General features: G+C 40.0%; 2 protein-coding genes across 4 annotated transcripts; one reads left to right on the top strand and one right to left on the bottom strand.

Annotated features, from left to right (window-relative positions):
* Positions 1-276: 276 nt before the first annotated feature.
* RB195_011888 (uncharacterized protein) lies at positions 277-5,519 on the bottom strand (the record flags this gene model as incomplete). 2 transcript variants are annotated; one of them, XM_064193492.1, is made up of 17 exons in its annotated part: positions 277-283; positions 541-747; positions 962-1,109; positions 1,234-1,385; positions 1,460-1,545; positions 1,602-1,701; positions 1,865-1,923; positions 2,288-2,422; positions 2,580-2,658; positions 3,024-3,104; positions 3,193-3,228; positions 3,361-3,533; positions 3,901-4,008; positions 4,119-4,202; positions 4,282-4,459; positions 5,164-5,274; positions 5,449-5,519. In XM_064193492.1, the coding sequence occupies 17 exons, from the start codon at positions 5,517-5,519 to the stop codon at positions 277-279; spliced, it is 1,815 nt and encodes a 604-aa protein (XP_064051075.1). The 2 variants fall into 2 exon arrangements, with proteins under 2 accessions (XP_064051075.1, XP_013294541.2); XM_013439087.2 differs by lacking the exon at positions 277-283 and having other exon boundaries at positions 510-747.
* Positions 5,520-8,669: 3,150 nt separating this feature from the next.
* RB195_011887 (uncharacterized protein) lies at positions 8,670-10,740 on the top strand (the record flags this gene model as incomplete). 2 transcript variants are annotated; one of them, XM_064193490.1, is made up of 3 exons in its annotated part: positions 8,670-8,803; positions 10,322-10,406; positions 10,615-10,740. In XM_064193490.1, the coding sequence occupies 3 exons, from the start codon at positions 8,670-8,672 to the stop codon at positions 10,738-10,740; spliced, it is 345 nt and encodes a 114-aa protein (XP_064051073.1). The 2 variants fall into 2 exon arrangements, with proteins under 2 accessions (XP_064051073.1, XP_064051074.1); XM_064193491.1 differs by lacking the exon at positions 10,615-10,740 and adding an exon at positions 10,521-10,598.
* Positions 10,741-16,824: the final 6,084 nt, after the last annotated feature.

Raw genomic sequence — 16,824 nt, 5'->3', positions numbered from 1 at the left:
TGGAAAGAGATCAAGAAAATACACGTATAAGGCATTCCATTTGGATTTAATTCAGTTTTATTATCAGCGACATGCACTTAAAAAACAAATGCATACCGTTGGTGGTAAAATTGCTCCGTAAAACATGAAATAACCAACAAGTACTAAGAATGTTCTTCCTCGTCATTTCCGTTTAACAGCTACTCTTGTAGGTCCGGTTTCAATTCAAGAAGGAAACTTACAGTGTGACGGAAAAGTTCTCCTGATTTTGCTGCGTTCTTCGCTCAACGGAACATCTTACGTTCTAAAGGAATTTCATAAGTCCTAATTTCAGAAAAACTGTTAGTGCTGCGCCCTGAACATTATTCATTGAAAAGTGGAAAAAAGTCAATTACGGCTGTAAAATCCAATAGAAGTTTGAAAAGGGATAAGAGGCAGGAAGACTAAAGATTACAATATACTGAACGGTGGACAAAAGTTTGGAGGCAATATCTTGACTGCAATTTCCAAATACACTTGAAAATTCACAGTTACTGGATTACCAGTACATTGAAGTCGAACCTGTTACAAGTGTTTGTATTTGTGATGGGAGTGGCCATAGTTGGTTGTGTTGCTACAGGCGACATCAAATACGTGTATCCCATCATACCCATTCCATCACCAAAGTGGACGCTTCCTCCATGGACGACTGCTTCGCCGCGTGCTGCCACAATACAATATTTTCTGGTCTCCGGTGGCCCTCCATACTGTACTGTTTGCGGTATCCACCTAAGAAAAGTCGAAAATGAAAAGCACAACGAAATTCGTACTTCTAATATGCTTCTCATCTTCGAGACAGTGTTAATGGGAATAGATAAACCTTATTACAGATTTAAATCACGATCATTACAATGTATTGCACTTCTTACCAACAAGTAGAGCACTTCTAATGCCAAGGTAGCACTCATTATTATATACACTTCGAATACTTTCCAGAACTTACTCTATTCGATTCAAGTCGCGTACTGGATCGAAGTCCTCTCCTATAGGAATATCGGCAGTAAATGCAACCATTCTTCGGAAACTACTATTTCTTGATGGCAAGTTCGGGCTTAGGAGAACATCAGGTCGCGTTGAATAATACTTCATATCTAAAAACAGCAACTTGCAGAAAGAAAAAAATCAAAGAATATCACGAAAACCACTAAAGTCTCCATTTTCTAGAAGAAAAAGGAAATTGCGATGAACAACTCGGAGGATAGTGAAACTACTGACGAAGTTGCGCAATCATTGTTCTGAGTCGAAGTTTCAACTCCGCAACGTCAACTTCGTCTAAAGGTGTAGCTCGTTGAGATTCCGCTTGCGGATTTATCGCAACTGCAATGGTTACTAAGTCCATCGTGCGTGGTTTTGTGGCGAACCTTGCTCTGAAACAGAGGAGAGCAAATGAAATGCTAAAATTCTCTCACAGAAGAACACTAAAACCAATTAAAGCACATACCCTTTACAGTTTTCTGCCTCCAGAGTCGACAAATAACACTGACCTAATGTACATTTGATACCGTCATTCTCAATCACTTCAGACAACTTAAGAGGAAGAGTTCAATTGAGGACAACATTGTGTGTAAATAGAAACTGCCCACTTTTGCACTTCTCTCTGCTTCTCCTTCATCGTTTTCTCTGCAGTATCGTCGAACTTGTTCTCGCCTGGACATCTCAGCTTCAAGAATACCGCGGACATGCCTTTAAAATTTGAAATAAAATGGTCCACAAGAGAAAAAAGTAAACTCAACAATGAGCAAGACAGGAATTAAACCGCTTCCTGGAATGCTATGCAAACAACTCCATCACACGGAATATTTGTAGAAAGAAAACCACGAAAGAGAACAAAAGTTAAATTACTTACTTGATAAAGTTTGTGCTACGCTTCTGCACCCCATCATAGGTTATATTGCACCGAGAATCCTAAGAAGACAAGTGACTCAACGGCAATGAACGGAAAAAGGAACTTAAGGGCTCCCACAAAGAAATTTATAGGTTATATTGCACCGAGAATCCTAAGAAGACAAGTGACTCAACGGCAATGTACGGGAAAAGGAACTTAAGAGCTCCCACAAAGGAATTTCGCAAAAATGTCCAGCCATAACTACTTTTTGACAAATCATTAGTCATCTATCGTTGTGTCATATAAACATGAGTCATAAAAATACTGCACATAGAATCCATTGTTAGAGGTCTACGAATACGATCGTAAAAAAAAAGTAGGAAGGTTAACTGCGAGAAACTAAGATTGCTGCAGAACTTTGAAGAGAAATAAGCGCATAACAACCTTGCTTCCTTTTTGTGGCATTCCCAATGATATCAATCGAATCAGTCGATCGCAACGCATAACTGCTATTCCGCCAAAGTTTTTATTCGATGGTGGAGGTGACAACCCGACAGGAGGCCACCAACGACCGATACCCTAAATGGGAGATCATTTTGTAATAATCGTCCACGAAAATTTAAATCAGATCAAAATTGAAGCGGTAACCTAAGAGTTGAGCGTTTAACTAAGATTTGTGTTAAATGGTAAACAACAGGATCAAAGTCGAAGTTGCATGGAAGTAAGTGAAACTTACAGGTATTAGTTTGTACTTCCACTCGACTCCTTCAGGATCTTTCGGATCGAAAACAAACAGTATCGAGGTGTTCTGGGGCCTAAGTAGTAAAAAATGAGAGAAATCGCATGTTACCAAAATGAACTAAATATGTTAAGAAAAAAGAAACAGAAATCTGGATATGATGCGCAAAACCAAGTTCATTAGGAATTGTGAAAGCTCTTAGTTTCAGTTAGCCCCCGTGCAAATTTCATATTACGCAATATTCCTAGTGACAAAAGAAAGAAAGAAGAACCAAAAATGTTACTAGAGAAAATTGCTATTAAGAAAGAAGAATACCAATAATAAATCTATAACAAAAGCACAATAAGTGATACGATAAGGAGGATTAACAATTACTTTTTTTTACTTAAAAATTAAATTTAAATATAAAGCATCTAAATATAAAGCGAAAGCAGAACTCACAAATCATCCCGCATATTTTCACCCGTCGCTAGAAGGCAGCCTTCCTTGAGAACCACAAGTGAAGAAGAACCTACCATGAAACTAAAGGGAAAAGATGTAAAAAGTAATAAAGATGTAGGGAGAAAGGTTTCACAAAGGTAAGTAACAATGCTCAATCACCAATACTCACCTTGGTATTGGCGAAGAAGCCAAATAATGTAGAACCCTGTAAAGGACTAGTTGCGCCGTTCGGCATTGATACAACAAGCTTATTATAAAGATTAGTGCAAAGATAAAAGCGGAGTCAAGCTTATCGCGAGGGCATCGTTAAAATCAGAATCAAAACAACATAACTCACGATGGAAAACCGGGCAAAGGAGCATTGAACCACCGCTTGGCCACCATATCCAGAACGGACACACGATAGCTTACTTCACAGGTAGATACGACCCCACCGTGAACAATAAAAAGATCACCATGCATACAAGAAGCATGCCCAGCCAGATTTGGACCGTCATTGGTCGTGACCAGCTGAAACATAAAATGACGTCTTTAAATGAAAAAAGGAAGAAAACAAAGGAAACGTTCCTTCAAAAAACAAAGAATAACAATCGGGAGAAAGGTCACCAGAGGACTTGCTCTATGTAGGAGATCTGGGCAAGTGGAATAATTCATTACTTAACTTAACTTGATCACTATAAGAAATTCGAAAAGGATGATTTAATAGATCACGAGGGATTTCTGAAAGATATGATGCAAAACCAACGCCCATACTAGCAACATCATTGGTGCTTGAGGAACTTTACGAAAACGAATTAATCGAAAAGTATAAATCGCTATTAATAAACTTGATAGTAAAGCTTTAATGAATTTCAATTATTTTAAAATAAACACTTACGATTCTATAGGCTCTCTTCTTAGTATTAAATACGTGCATCTCGTTCAGATGCATGGCACTACCATACCGAGGTAAAGGTCGGCATCCACCGTAGATCAACAATTCATCCTAAAAAAAAAAAGAATCAAAACTCCTAAAAAATAAAAATGGTAACATAGCATGGAAAGCAAAGAAGGTGCTGACAAAGTAAAACTTCGGAAAGCATAAAATTTCTTTACCTTATAGACAACCATTGAACACAAATATTTCGGAAGTGGATAAGGAGACGATTTAACAACGACTCGAGACCATTTTAAAGACGTCTAGAAATGGGATTTCGAGGAAAAGTGAAAGATAAGCAGGTGGAGAGTCTACTATACCGCAGGAAAAACAAACTCCTACCATATCAAGCTTCCAGAGGTCGTTGAAAGATGCTGGTCCACAAGTATCGCCTTGGAGCCTCCAATCCGGAGCTTCACCACCAAATGCGTACATTGCACATTCTTTTTCGTGGAACGCCATACTGTGCAATCCACGAGGAGCCATGCTTTCCTCATCATTACTGCTGGCAAACCGAGTCCTGCAATAATGTCATAATATCATATAATAATGATATATATATATATATATATATATATATATATATATATAGGGTAATTATCGAACTCATGAAATCTATTTCGTCCATGTATTAGAAGAGTAGTAAATCAAAAATGCGCTGTTATTGGAGAAATGGGGAACTTAAAGGAATTTCTGGTAGAAGAACGTCGTCTCGTCAAATAGGTTTAAAATCAAAAGTGAGCCCACTTATAAAAGAAAAAAGTAATTGCTAAAATTGACGAAAAATAGTACGCTGGTTCAGAAACCTTTTTATTGCCACAGAGACACAAGCAAGGAAGGATCAAGTTGAGGGAAGTAGATGAAAACCAGTGGGTAGCGAACAAGCTGGACGATTAGTGGGAACAAATGGAGCTGAAAACCCTTAATCTCCACTTTTTTCAAACACTGCGGAAAAAAAAAAACTTTCATTTTTTTCTCAGGCAAACTGGGGAAGGCTCCACTTTTTCCTCTCCTGAAAAACATACCTTTCCCGCCAATTCTCACTTCCTATACTTGAATTTTCAAGTTCTTACATAACCTATCAGTGTTATTATTAGTGTTATTCCCATTCGACGCCTAGATGAACGTCTTCTCATAGAAAACATACATCTTTTGATGTTTGTAGGAAAAACATACGCATATAAACATCGAAACAAAAATAAAAAATATCTAGAACTGTTTTACCATTTGAAGTCACGCCGAGACAGAAGTTCTCTATCCACTTTACGATATTCATCGTCGCATAATGGGGAGAACGATGGAATTGCCTTGGCAACGTTACGCAAGTCAGGATATCTGTAAAAAGACGGATTTCCCCACGACAGAGAAAATATCAGTGGAAAAGCACAAGTGGAGGCATTGACATAGAGAGATAGAAGCCCTATATAACAATAGCTAACAATAGAAATTCTTTAGCAGAAGAAAGAAAGGAAGAAAACACATTTATAATCTAAAACTACAAAATTGTACCTTAGGAACCGCAACATTCGTCGGACAGCCGTTGTCGGTAGGTTTAATATGTCGAAAAAGTCGTCACCCATTCTAAAATTAAAAATAAAGTCAACAGTACCCGTGCAATCCAACAAAAACGAATTCACGACTAACTAATCAGATAAACGCGACATTCAACGAAAACACGGAAGTTACGCGTACTCCCCATCCCTGCGAAAATATGATGCGAAACGAAGAGGGATGAAAGCGTTGGCATTGGAGCATCATTTCTCTTTGACTCGGCCAACAAGTACCATACGAGAGGGACATTTTTGATGATTGCGGCGTAGAAATTTAATTTATAGGCGTGGTCTATTCCCATACGTGCTTCCAGCAACGAAATAATATGTTCATATGAGGATGCTTGAGAGAATCCCGCAATCACACATAGAGTCCCACTAGAAGATTTTCTGGATGTTGTTTATTGTTTATTCGGCACATTCACACCTCTTTATTGACGTTCTTCTTCCTTAGTTTGAGATCTGACCCATGATTATTTGATTCCTGGGGAAGTTCCTTAAAAACGTGGCACTCTTAAGTTTCAGACTTTAATCCTTTGGTGAAATTTAGCATTGGATTCTATCACGAAGGTGATAGACAGTAAATGAGGATTACGGTAACTGACTTCTGCTGCAAATTTCAAACATGAATCAGACTCTTTAACACGTGCTAAGTGCTAGTACAAATCATCGCTCAGATAAAAGACGCAGCAGCAACACAGCTGCATCGCTTCGCATGTATGGATGACCCATGTGGGCAGAAATCAGTTAGATGGTGACTTGCGCGGAGTCGAAGTTCTTTGTCTCCGATCATATTCGTCTGAAGTGCGCATATTCTGCTTGATTGATTTTCTTTGCATCAATAAATTACTCATATATTATGCGTTACTTGTTTCATTTAAGTTGCAGTTACCTTTTTGTATTCGATCTTCGCTTACTCGCCCTTTTTGTTATTGTAACATTCATTTCTGACCTTAAATATTCAGCTTTAACCTTCTTCGTGCCTTATATTTGTAACGATTTGGTAAACATAGATAAAGTTTAATTAACCAAGTCTGAGCCTGAGATACCACGTGGCAGCCAAAGCGTTCTCCGTTGGACTACATCACAAATTCATAGTGTTAGATTCTGGCGAAAAAATAGTTTCCCGTGAAACGTAGGAATGAATATTGATCAGTTCTCTGGAATTGCTTTCCACAAAGAAAACTGGAACAACCAAGTAAGAAAGTAGCGCGGACACAATTAGATTATGACAAATAGTCCATAGAACTTGGAAGAATATTCTTTGTACTTCAACATTTTGCCCTTAACTTTTGATCCTCTTGCGATTCGTAATTTTATTCTTGAGAGAGAAGGAGAAAGAGAGTTAGAACCCGTGGCGGAAACGTAGTTGGGGTAACACTCAACACTGCTCTAATCGAACTTTTGTACCTTTGAGCCCAAAAATCTTTCTTAAAGGCATCATCCCACAAATCTGGCATGGTAAGGATTTTCATTGGAGTATACCTATGCTGGGTTGTAGATTATGTACGCAGAGGTTGTTCCGCTCATCTCTCCCTGCATCACTGTGAACAGGCGGCTTCGGAATGCGGTTCCTTACGACGTCCTCTATTGTAGAGCGCCACCCTTGCGCCCCAAGTGCGATTCGTCGAATAGGATGAATTGCCTATCGGAGCGTCCGAATGGATTTCCGACGAATCGCAGGCGGCGGCGGGGCGCAAGGGTGGCGCGTTGCAATAGAGGACTTCGTAAGGAACCGCATTCCGAAGCCGCCTGTTCACAGTGATGCAGGGAGAGATGAACGGAACCACCCCCGTATAAATAATCTACGACACTTCGATATAGGTATACCCAAACGAAAAGCCATACCACGTCAGACTCGTGGGGTGATACCTTTAACTGTCATATGCCTTTCCCATTCGAGAAGGCGATAAGTCATCGATCGACAGTTCATCACTGGAGGTGAATAGCGGCTCCCAAAACCTAAGCACAAAGCTTCGAGGATCCATAACATGTAGGCTAAAGCTACTAAGAGGAAAAAAAGATAGAGCTGGAACTACTGATGCTTTAACTTCACCAAACTATCCAAACAGACTTACTGAAAGTGAAAAGCTAATCATATCATGTCGTACACCAAACGAAGAAAAACAACCGGAAATGGCGTGAGAGACGGCTTCTCCACAATCCGCATTTGACAGTTAACCCATTGAGGACAGCGCACGTTTTTGCTTGTCTGGCACGCGGATAAGCGCGTTTTAAGACGTACGCAACGCAACGTTGACTTACGTTTACCTTTTTTATTGTGTTTGAATTCTTACATTTTAACATGATTTAATTTGTATTTGTTGCAGATCGCTTTGTTACAAGAGTTTTTTTTTTCACTTTCATTCATTTTATTCACGTAAACATCGGAGTCGTAAGAGCCAAAAATGAACGAACTTGAGTTAGACATTTTATTTATTTATTTATTTATTTATTACGCTCAAAGGCGTGCCCAGAGTAAGAGGCAAGGAATGAATACAAATAAACAATAGAAAATCCAGCAACGAGAAAAGAGTTAAATGAGAATAGGCAGGGATAAGCCACGCGGACAGTAAAGCAAGGGATGATTTAGTAATTTGTAAAATAGTCGCGAAAGATTAAAATTGATAAATTTGAAGAATAAAATAAATTGAAATAATTGATGACAGTATTAAACTGAATCTAATAAAAGCATAATGGAAGCTACAGAAATTGACACTATCTTCAGTTAGTGACGCATTAGAGTTGTCTGCGGATAAGGAGTTTGATTCAGAAGGACGTTGTCGATGTCAGATAACGAGGGTGAAGACGAATGGAGAAGCGACACAGAAACTCATGAAGGTTATAAATATTCTCAACAATTTGGTCCATATGTAACTGTAACTATCACGAACCAATCAACTTTTATCAGTTCTATTTGAACGAGGAGATGATGTCACTGTTTGTTGGAGAAACGAATAAGCAGACCAAGCAAAGTATCCTAAATTTCACGCCACATACGCTGTTGGGATAAAAAAAAACTATCGAAATATGTACACAAATGGAAGTAGTGAAAGCTGAAAGACTACTGGAGTTCCAGGGCTGCCATTATTGGGCATTTCATTGCTACGAAGGTAATGCAAAGAGCTCGATTTGAGCAGTTACTCAATTCTCGTCACTATCCTGATAATAATCAGTTCTATGGCGACAAGGTTCACAAGATCAAGACTTTTCTTAGAACTGTTCATTGCAAGTTATGAGAAAGTTCACAAGTCGGAAGGAAAAATCATTGGTGTCGTTTTGAGGCAGACCCGTATTGAGACAATACATCCTTTGTAAGAGGCACAAATATGAGATCAAGCTTGTCAAACTATGTCGCAGATGAGAAAGTCATTTTTGCATCAAATGTTCTCAAAGAATGCAAAGAAAGTGTGATCTGCAATATAACGCTTAAATTTCCTTGTTCCTTCCAAAAAAATAAGAAGAAATGTTTTTGCCTGCCCAACGTTGAGCTGCGCTGTCTCAAGCAACCAAGAAAGCGCACCTCATATTTGAGCCGCGCCCTCGTCAAGGGTCAAGAACGGTTTTTGCGCTCCACGAACGATTGCTGCGCTCAAAGGCGGTGCAGTTCGATTAGAGCAGTGTTGAGTGTCACCCCAAATAGCTTCTCGCCACGGGTTCTAACTCTCTCATACCTCTATCTATCCTCCTCTCTTCATTTCTCTCTTTCTCTTTCTCTTTCTCTCTCAAGAATAAAAGTACGGATCGCTAGAAGATCAAAAGTTGAGGGCAAAATGTTGAAATACGAAGAATCTTCTCCTAGATTCTATGAGCTATTTGTCATAATCTAATTGCGTTAAGGCCACTTTCTTACTTGGTTGTTCCAGTTCTATTTGTCAGAAGCATTTCCAGAGAAGTGATCAATATTCACTCGTACAAGACCGGAACCACATACGCATATAAGAAATTATGGAATTCGCAAAAACAGGTCGGGTTGGCGCGCTGGCGCCAGATAGCTATAAAACGGGGTGCGACGGGTCCACCGGCGTCGGATTGGTGTGCCTGCGCCAGAAAGCTATAAAATGATGTAAGACGGGTCCACCGGCGTCTGGTTAGCGCGCTGGCGCCAGATAACTATAACTCGGGATGCGACGGGTCCACCGGCGTCGAAATGGTGCGCAATAACTTCGTGTGCAAGATGCAAAAGATAGATGGTCGCAACCGTTTCATAGCCGTTGTGACTGGGCGCTTTGCTTTTCACCTTTACGACTCCTCCGCTTGTCTATTTCCTTCTTCGTTCGCATCAAGTTGGTAGCATTCCGTTCTCAAAAAGTGGAAACCCGCAAGCAAGCGGCTGCTTAAATAGTAGCAAGATGTTTATGTGATCTGACGTGGAACGTTATCTTTATCGGTAGGAAGATATCTTTCACGTCATTTTATGCTAAAACATCCTTCTTTGATAACTGTTTGGGGAAAACAGAAGGAAAACCCATATTTCGCGTGATACTTTTAAACTTTGTCTAGAATATATGGTATGAAGTGTTTGAAGCTGGAGTTCGAATGTTCTCCAAATGTAGAACTGACGCGTTGAGAAAGAAGACTATGAAATCTTTCGCTTTTAGTTGTAATATAAAAAAGGAAGAATGATTGTTGGAGATACACAAGTCCAATTTCACAGAAAATGCCACTGCTGTTAATTTTCGTTGATTAGTGAAGGGGAGCGAAGCGAACACCATAGGAAGTCTGAGGTCCGGCTTTAGCCGGACGTTCAGACTGGTTTATCATAATCTAATTGTGTTAGCGTTACTTTCTTACTTGGTTGTTCCAGTTCTATTTGTCAGAATCATTTTCAGAGAAGTGATCAATATTCATTCGTACAAGACCGGAACCACATACGCATATAAGAAATTATGGAATTCGCAAAAACAGTCGACAAATGTGAGTTTTCTTCTTCTAACTCTTCTTTCATTACAGTACACTCGAGGAGGGTAACGAAAATTGTTGAAATTTCGATAACGCATTCATTATTTGCACACAACCTGATTCTTCTAGCCGAACGAAGAACTGAATCCTCCAAACGAGCTACTGGATCTCGAAAAAAGTAGAATCTATGCGACTCAAGCTGCATAATTCGTTACTATTCCAGGAATGTAATCCGCAGTGGGCAGGACACGTCGCAGAAAATGTAAAGGAAGTTATAGAAGAAGAATGCGTTTTCATTTATTTCTCGGGAACTGGTTCATTCGCCAAATTCCTGTCATTTGATCTTTAATGTGAACATTTATTTTTTTTTATAAAGTTGAAAGTAGACCATTTACTGCCCGACTTGTGCTTTTTAGAAAGTTTTCCCTGATTGTGTAATGGGGTTCAGTGTTTAGTTGCGTTTACAGCATTTCTTTTTTCATCGCATCCCTTTCTCGTCTTCCGATATAGTGCAATCCACCATGTAACACTGGATACCAATATTTTGTATATGCACGCAGTTTCACTTCACTTACATTTTCTTTTTGCTTGTAATATGAATTTTTAGTTTTTTTCTACTGCAACCAATGGTTCCTATAAGACTGTAGGTTATTCGCTCTAATAAATATGACGTTTTAGCAATTTTTTCCCTCTGAAAATAATATTTCAACTCTGTTTCTTGAGATTCAATTTGGTTGGAGGAAAACTTTGCGTTAGAACTAATTTACAACTAACAGATTTGTCCAATAACTTTTGCTTAATAATATTATCTTAGTAACTTTTCAAGGAACTGGTTCCGACCACAGCTCACACGTCATTAGCAGCAATTTGCAGCGAAAGTGTGTGCAGTCGGGTCAAAACGACATCAAGCACGGTACAATTGCGTAGACGGTTACGCTCCAAGCGTAGCGCTTAAGGTCGAGTGAAGACCCCTTCTATCACCTTTCATTGCTGTAGTTTGCAATGGTCCCTCCTTCGCGATGGTATCCACCGCGCCGATTCGAGCGCAACCGCTTACGCAACGGTCGACTCCTACGGTGCTCCAGAAGATTCCACATTATTGCCCGTAGGTCGGATGTTCGTCCAATTAAATGTCTCTGAGGGTCCCCGCAGAGTTCACGGAAACGATCTCGTCACGCAATCGCACCACCACCAATAGATGATTATCGATCGCCTTGGCGGAGTCTGGTCAGTAATTACCAATTCATAGAAACACCATAGGTTCTGCAGAAAGCTTAACTCGTGATTCTGAATTGTAAATGAGACGGGTAAATTTAACTTTTTTTGAGTCGAAGCTAAGCCACTGCTGCGGGGGCGATGACACACATGCGCGCTCATCTACGGGCGGTACGAGGGCGCTTTAACAAATATGGCAAGTACTCCTGGTCTAAACAGTGTCTTTCACCGCCCTAATCCACTTATAGCTCACGGAAATAGTAGCGATCACCGAAGGTGATATATATATATATATATATATATATATATATATATATATATATATACCAGCATTGTAGTTAGAGGTTAGAGGTTCCGCTTCCTGCACGATCGATCGGAGGTTCGAATCCGTCCTATTGCTCACCAAGCCTTTTTCATCCCTCCGGTGTCGATAAATTGGTACCAGACTTGTCTGGGAGAATAAAAACACTGACTTGACTCATCGTCTAGTCACCTCAAGTCATTGTATAGGCCAGTTACACGTTCGTAAACCTCAAACGATTCTGAATTGAAGTGAACGCGGGGGATCATCCCAAGCGGATTGATTAACGCAAGAAACATTATCCTTTATCCTTTATACCAGCCCAGGCTACAGCCGGACTTCAGACTTTCTACAGTGTTCCCTTCGCTCGCCATCATTGATCAATGAAAATTAAAAGTAGTGGCATTTCTGGAAAATTAGAATTGTGCTTTTATAACAACGCCCTCTTTATTATTTTTTTTTAGAAATTCCAAAAGACTTTATAGTTTTCTTTTTAATAGCGTTATTTCTGCATTTGAAGAAAATTCAAACTTCAACCAACAAACACCAACATAGTATAGACACAATTTGAAAGCATTAACCTAAGTATGGGTTTTATTCCTGATTCCTTCAACAGTTATTACAGAATGATTTTTTTTTAAACATTAAATGACGTAAACATCATCATCGTACTGATAAAGATAACGTTCCACGTCAGATCATGGAAACTGTTCGCTACTATTCAATCAGCCAGTTTCAGTCGTGTTTCCACTTTCTGAGGAAGGGATGTTGCAGGGCAAATGGAAGGAGATAGAGACGCGGATGAGAAGAGGTGGAAAAAAAAACGCGGGCAGTGGCCATGGGTATGAAACGGTTGCAAACTCCCATTTACCTTTCGCGACGTGCTCACGAAGTTATTCCGTGATACTGCTGCTTTACCGCACATATATTCCTCGCCGATGGACCTCGTGTCACCTCCTTTTACCGCTCTACAATGCTGGCGCACCAATTCGACGCCGGTAGACCCGGCGCAGCCCCTTTTTCGAATTTCGTTTCACAAACACACAGACAAACACACACACGTGACAGACTAAGCCCGTTATTACATAGCATGACATAAATATACTAGGTGAAGTACATTAGGTGAAGCAAAAAGTTCTGAGCATTTTCGCTAGATGTCTTTAGTGAGCCATATGTGACGATGTAAACATCTAGCGAAAAACATCACGTCGGGTTGCACCAAACCGCGAATTCAAGATGACATTACAGGAAGAAAAACCGAAAAGGATGGTCCAATAGGTAGGGAATCATCCGCTACGAGCTAATTCCGTCGGGCCAAACAATAAATTTGGACCTCTACTGGCAACAACTGACCAGACTGAAGCAGGCGATCGACCATAAGCGACCAGAATTGATCAGTGGGAAAGGTGCCGGTGTTCCATCAAGATGCCGGCAGGCCTCACACATCTTTAGCGACGCATCAGAAGCTCCGAGAGCTTAAATGGCTGGTTCTACCGCACCCACCGTAAAGTGGCACCGGGCGACTACCACCTTTTCGAGCAAAATCTCCCTGATCGTACGAAACTGGTCTTAAAAGAGGTTTGTGAAAATGATTCGGTCGAGTTTTTTGCCAGTAAGGACAAGAACTTCTTCAACTGCGGAATTATTAAACTTCTGCCAAAACGGGAAATCAAAAGTGCAATCAAAAATTATCAAACTAAACGGCGTATATTTGATCTAAATCGGTTAGTCCTAAAGGAGGATACAGCGTCAGGCGTTAATCAATCCGCCTCTCGACTCTTGAGCTCTTAAATAACTCTTTAATACAGTGCATAATCCTTCTCATTCACTATTATACACAAAAAAGGAGGAGAACACGTAAAGGAGGTAGAAAATATATCGAAGCGGTTTTTCGCACACCAGAGAGGGCGTTCAGCGCACGTTTTAACCAAGGACGCGTCGCGTCACCCCGTTACAACATATTTCACGCCAGCTGGAGTTTGACGCTTCAAGATGAATTTAGAAGGAAATTCTGCGGAAATTTTCTGCATTGGAACAGTAGTTAGAGCTCAGGACGAGCATCACTGGAAGAGATTGTGAAATCAAAGATTTTCGCGAATGCTGCCTTCAATTACACAACTTTATTGACCAATTACCGGCCGCTATAAGCACTTATTGTTAATTCCGGATTCAAATATTATTCTTTTAGTGCTTACCATCATTAACACTCAAGAACATAAATCAATTAGGGAAAATGATTAAAAAAGGAGATGATTTTTGGTTCTGTTGATGTTAAATTCAGTTTCTGCAACCAGTTTCCACTTTTTTTTTGGATTGGGAAGGTGTTAAGTGGATGCACTTGAAAAAATTTGACTTGCAACACTTCTTCAAATTATTCGAAGATTTCGTTTCTAACTGACGCTTGGTTAAAAGCCTGATTTTGGCTTTATGCTACGTGATCAACTTCGATGATAGAAAGAAAAAGTGAATGAATCATCTTGAATGATCAAGAACACCATAATGATAAAGGATAAAGTTTCTGGCGTTAATCATTCCGCTTGGGATTCGCCCCCACGTTCACTTCAATTCATAATCATTAGAATGGTTTACGAACGTGTATCTGGCCTATACAGTGACTTGCGGTGGCTAGCCGATGTGTCAAGTCAGTGTTTTTATCCTCCTAGACAAGTCTGGTACCAATTTATCGACCCCGGAGTGATGAAAGGCTTGGTGAGCGCTAGGGCAGATTCCAACCCGTGGAGGAAGCAGAACCTCTAACCGCTACACTACACCCGCCCTTAACACCATTATGATAATGATTATGACAGAACCATGGTTTACTTTTATTTGAAAACAAGAACAAGAAGATGAACAGAGACGAAAAAAAAAAACAGGAAAAAATTGTGGAAGTATTTGCAATCCATTAGCCTATGCAGCTCACTGCTCACAATATTGAGGAAATGCAAAAACGAACTAGATCAAACTGCTGTCATATACCTTCTCATTGCTCACTTTTTTGCTTCTGCTTCCTAATTCGTTCATTTTTGCATTTCGTTAATCTATACATTTATTCGCGTTTTTCGTTCATTCATTCATTCATTCATTCATTCATACGTACATTCAGACGCTCATTAATTCATTCGCTCATTCATTCATACGTTCATCCAATCAGTCATTCGATCATCCGCTCATACATCCATTCATTCATTCATTCATTCATTCATCCACTCATTCGTTCGCCCATTTACTCAATCGTTCATCCATTAATTCATTCATTCATTCATTCATCCATTCATCCATTCATTCACTCATTCATTCAGAGCAGATGGTTTAGGGTAAGCGTATAGAGACTTTCGACAGTCGAACTTTGTTCCGGCACTAGGCATTCACCTCATCTCCTCGTTATCAAGGAATTCTTATCAGCACGTGTCCAGGCGACGGCGTTGCCCGCAAACCTCATACATTTTTCTGTCGTTTGTCGTCTTTATTACTTATTACTCCTTCAAATGCAATCAAAAACAATTCTTTCGTAACTGTCTTTGCAAATTTTGGTGAAAAAGTATAAATCGTAAATTTATTGACAACTTTCTAGTAGAAGTGAGGAGATTCTTAGCAAAAAAAAAAGTCCCGTCAAAGCTGTAATATTTTGACAAAATTGCCATTGCTATTGCTATTTGATGTGAGCCGAGAATACAACCTACTTCTCTTTCATCAATGAACCCATTGAACTTATAGTAAACATTGACGTTTACCGTTTTCCTCGTGTTAATCTTTCATCAGTTCATGGAATCCATGGTGTGGTGATCGTATTCGAGGAGCAGATCCTTGATCTCCTATCCTTCTATCCTATTCACTAGCAACTCAATCTTTTCTGGCTTATTTGTTTTTTATCTTCTGTTTTTATGCGTCAATCATGCGTAAATAAAGAGTAAATTACAGGATAAGTTAAATGAAAACGTGATAAGTTACGACTCCCTATGACCAATCCCTAATTGAACGAGTTTTTCACTGCACTTTTATATATTTCCTAATTTTTTTCAGTTTTTATTGTCGAGTGAAGTACAAAAACGAAATAATGAACGCTATATCCCCAATTATAGCATCTTTACACTTCCGTTAAAGGCATTACCCCACGAATCTGGGGTGGTGCGGGTTTCAGGTGGGTGGTGCCTATACGGAGTCGTAGATTATCGTGAGGGGGTGATTCCGTCGATTTCTTCCTAATTGCCGTAAAAAAAACGCCCCGAAGATACGGCCTCAAGCGTTCCGGAGCGGTATTTTCTACAATGAGTTCGATTGGAGCGCGCCAGCCGTGTGCACGCGCTGCATCTTCCGGTCCGTTTTTACGGCAATTAGGAAGAAATGGACGGAATCACTCTCCTCTCCATAATCTACGACCCCGTACAGCAGCTCTCCACCTGAAATCTGTACCATCCCAGATTCGTGGGGTGATGCCTTTAATGATCGTCCAGGACATGTATCCAATAAATTTTTTTTTCTGCTGGACAAACGCACTCTAGCGGAAAAATGTGCCCTGAGTGGATTGCATTGCTGTGCAATAAAAATTCGTTCGCGGAAAAACGCATCGCATGCGGCAAAAATACTTTCCACTCGTTTCGTCACCGGAAATGTTTCTACAGCAAATGCTTAGATCCCGAAGCGGAGCGGCCGTTACACCGGTTTGCGTCAGGAAAGCAGCGAGAAGCCAAATATTATTGATTAGATTGGAAAATGATTGAAAAAGAAGAAGTCGCCGATGGTTTCGCTTTCATCGCATTTATCCTTCTGACGACAGATATATTGAATACAGGGTTAGATCCATAGGGTTTGGAGCAGGATAATTCCGAAAAGAGAGGTGTTCCCGAACTCTATGAGTCCCCTTCTTCATCCGCATTCATTAGAGAGATACGATCAAAATGTTACTGTAACGCATATCTC

Source organism: Necator americanus, chromosome III, assembly GCF_031761385.1.
Source record: "Necator americanus strain Aroian chromosome III, whole genome shotgun sequence".
In the NCBI taxonomy this organism is placed as follows: domain Eukaryota; kingdom Metazoa; phylum Nematoda; class Chromadorea; order Rhabditida; family Ancylostomatidae; genus Necator; species Necator americanus.
Note: the sequence above shows the minus strand (reverse complement) of the source record. Positions and strands in the feature narration are given on the sequence as shown.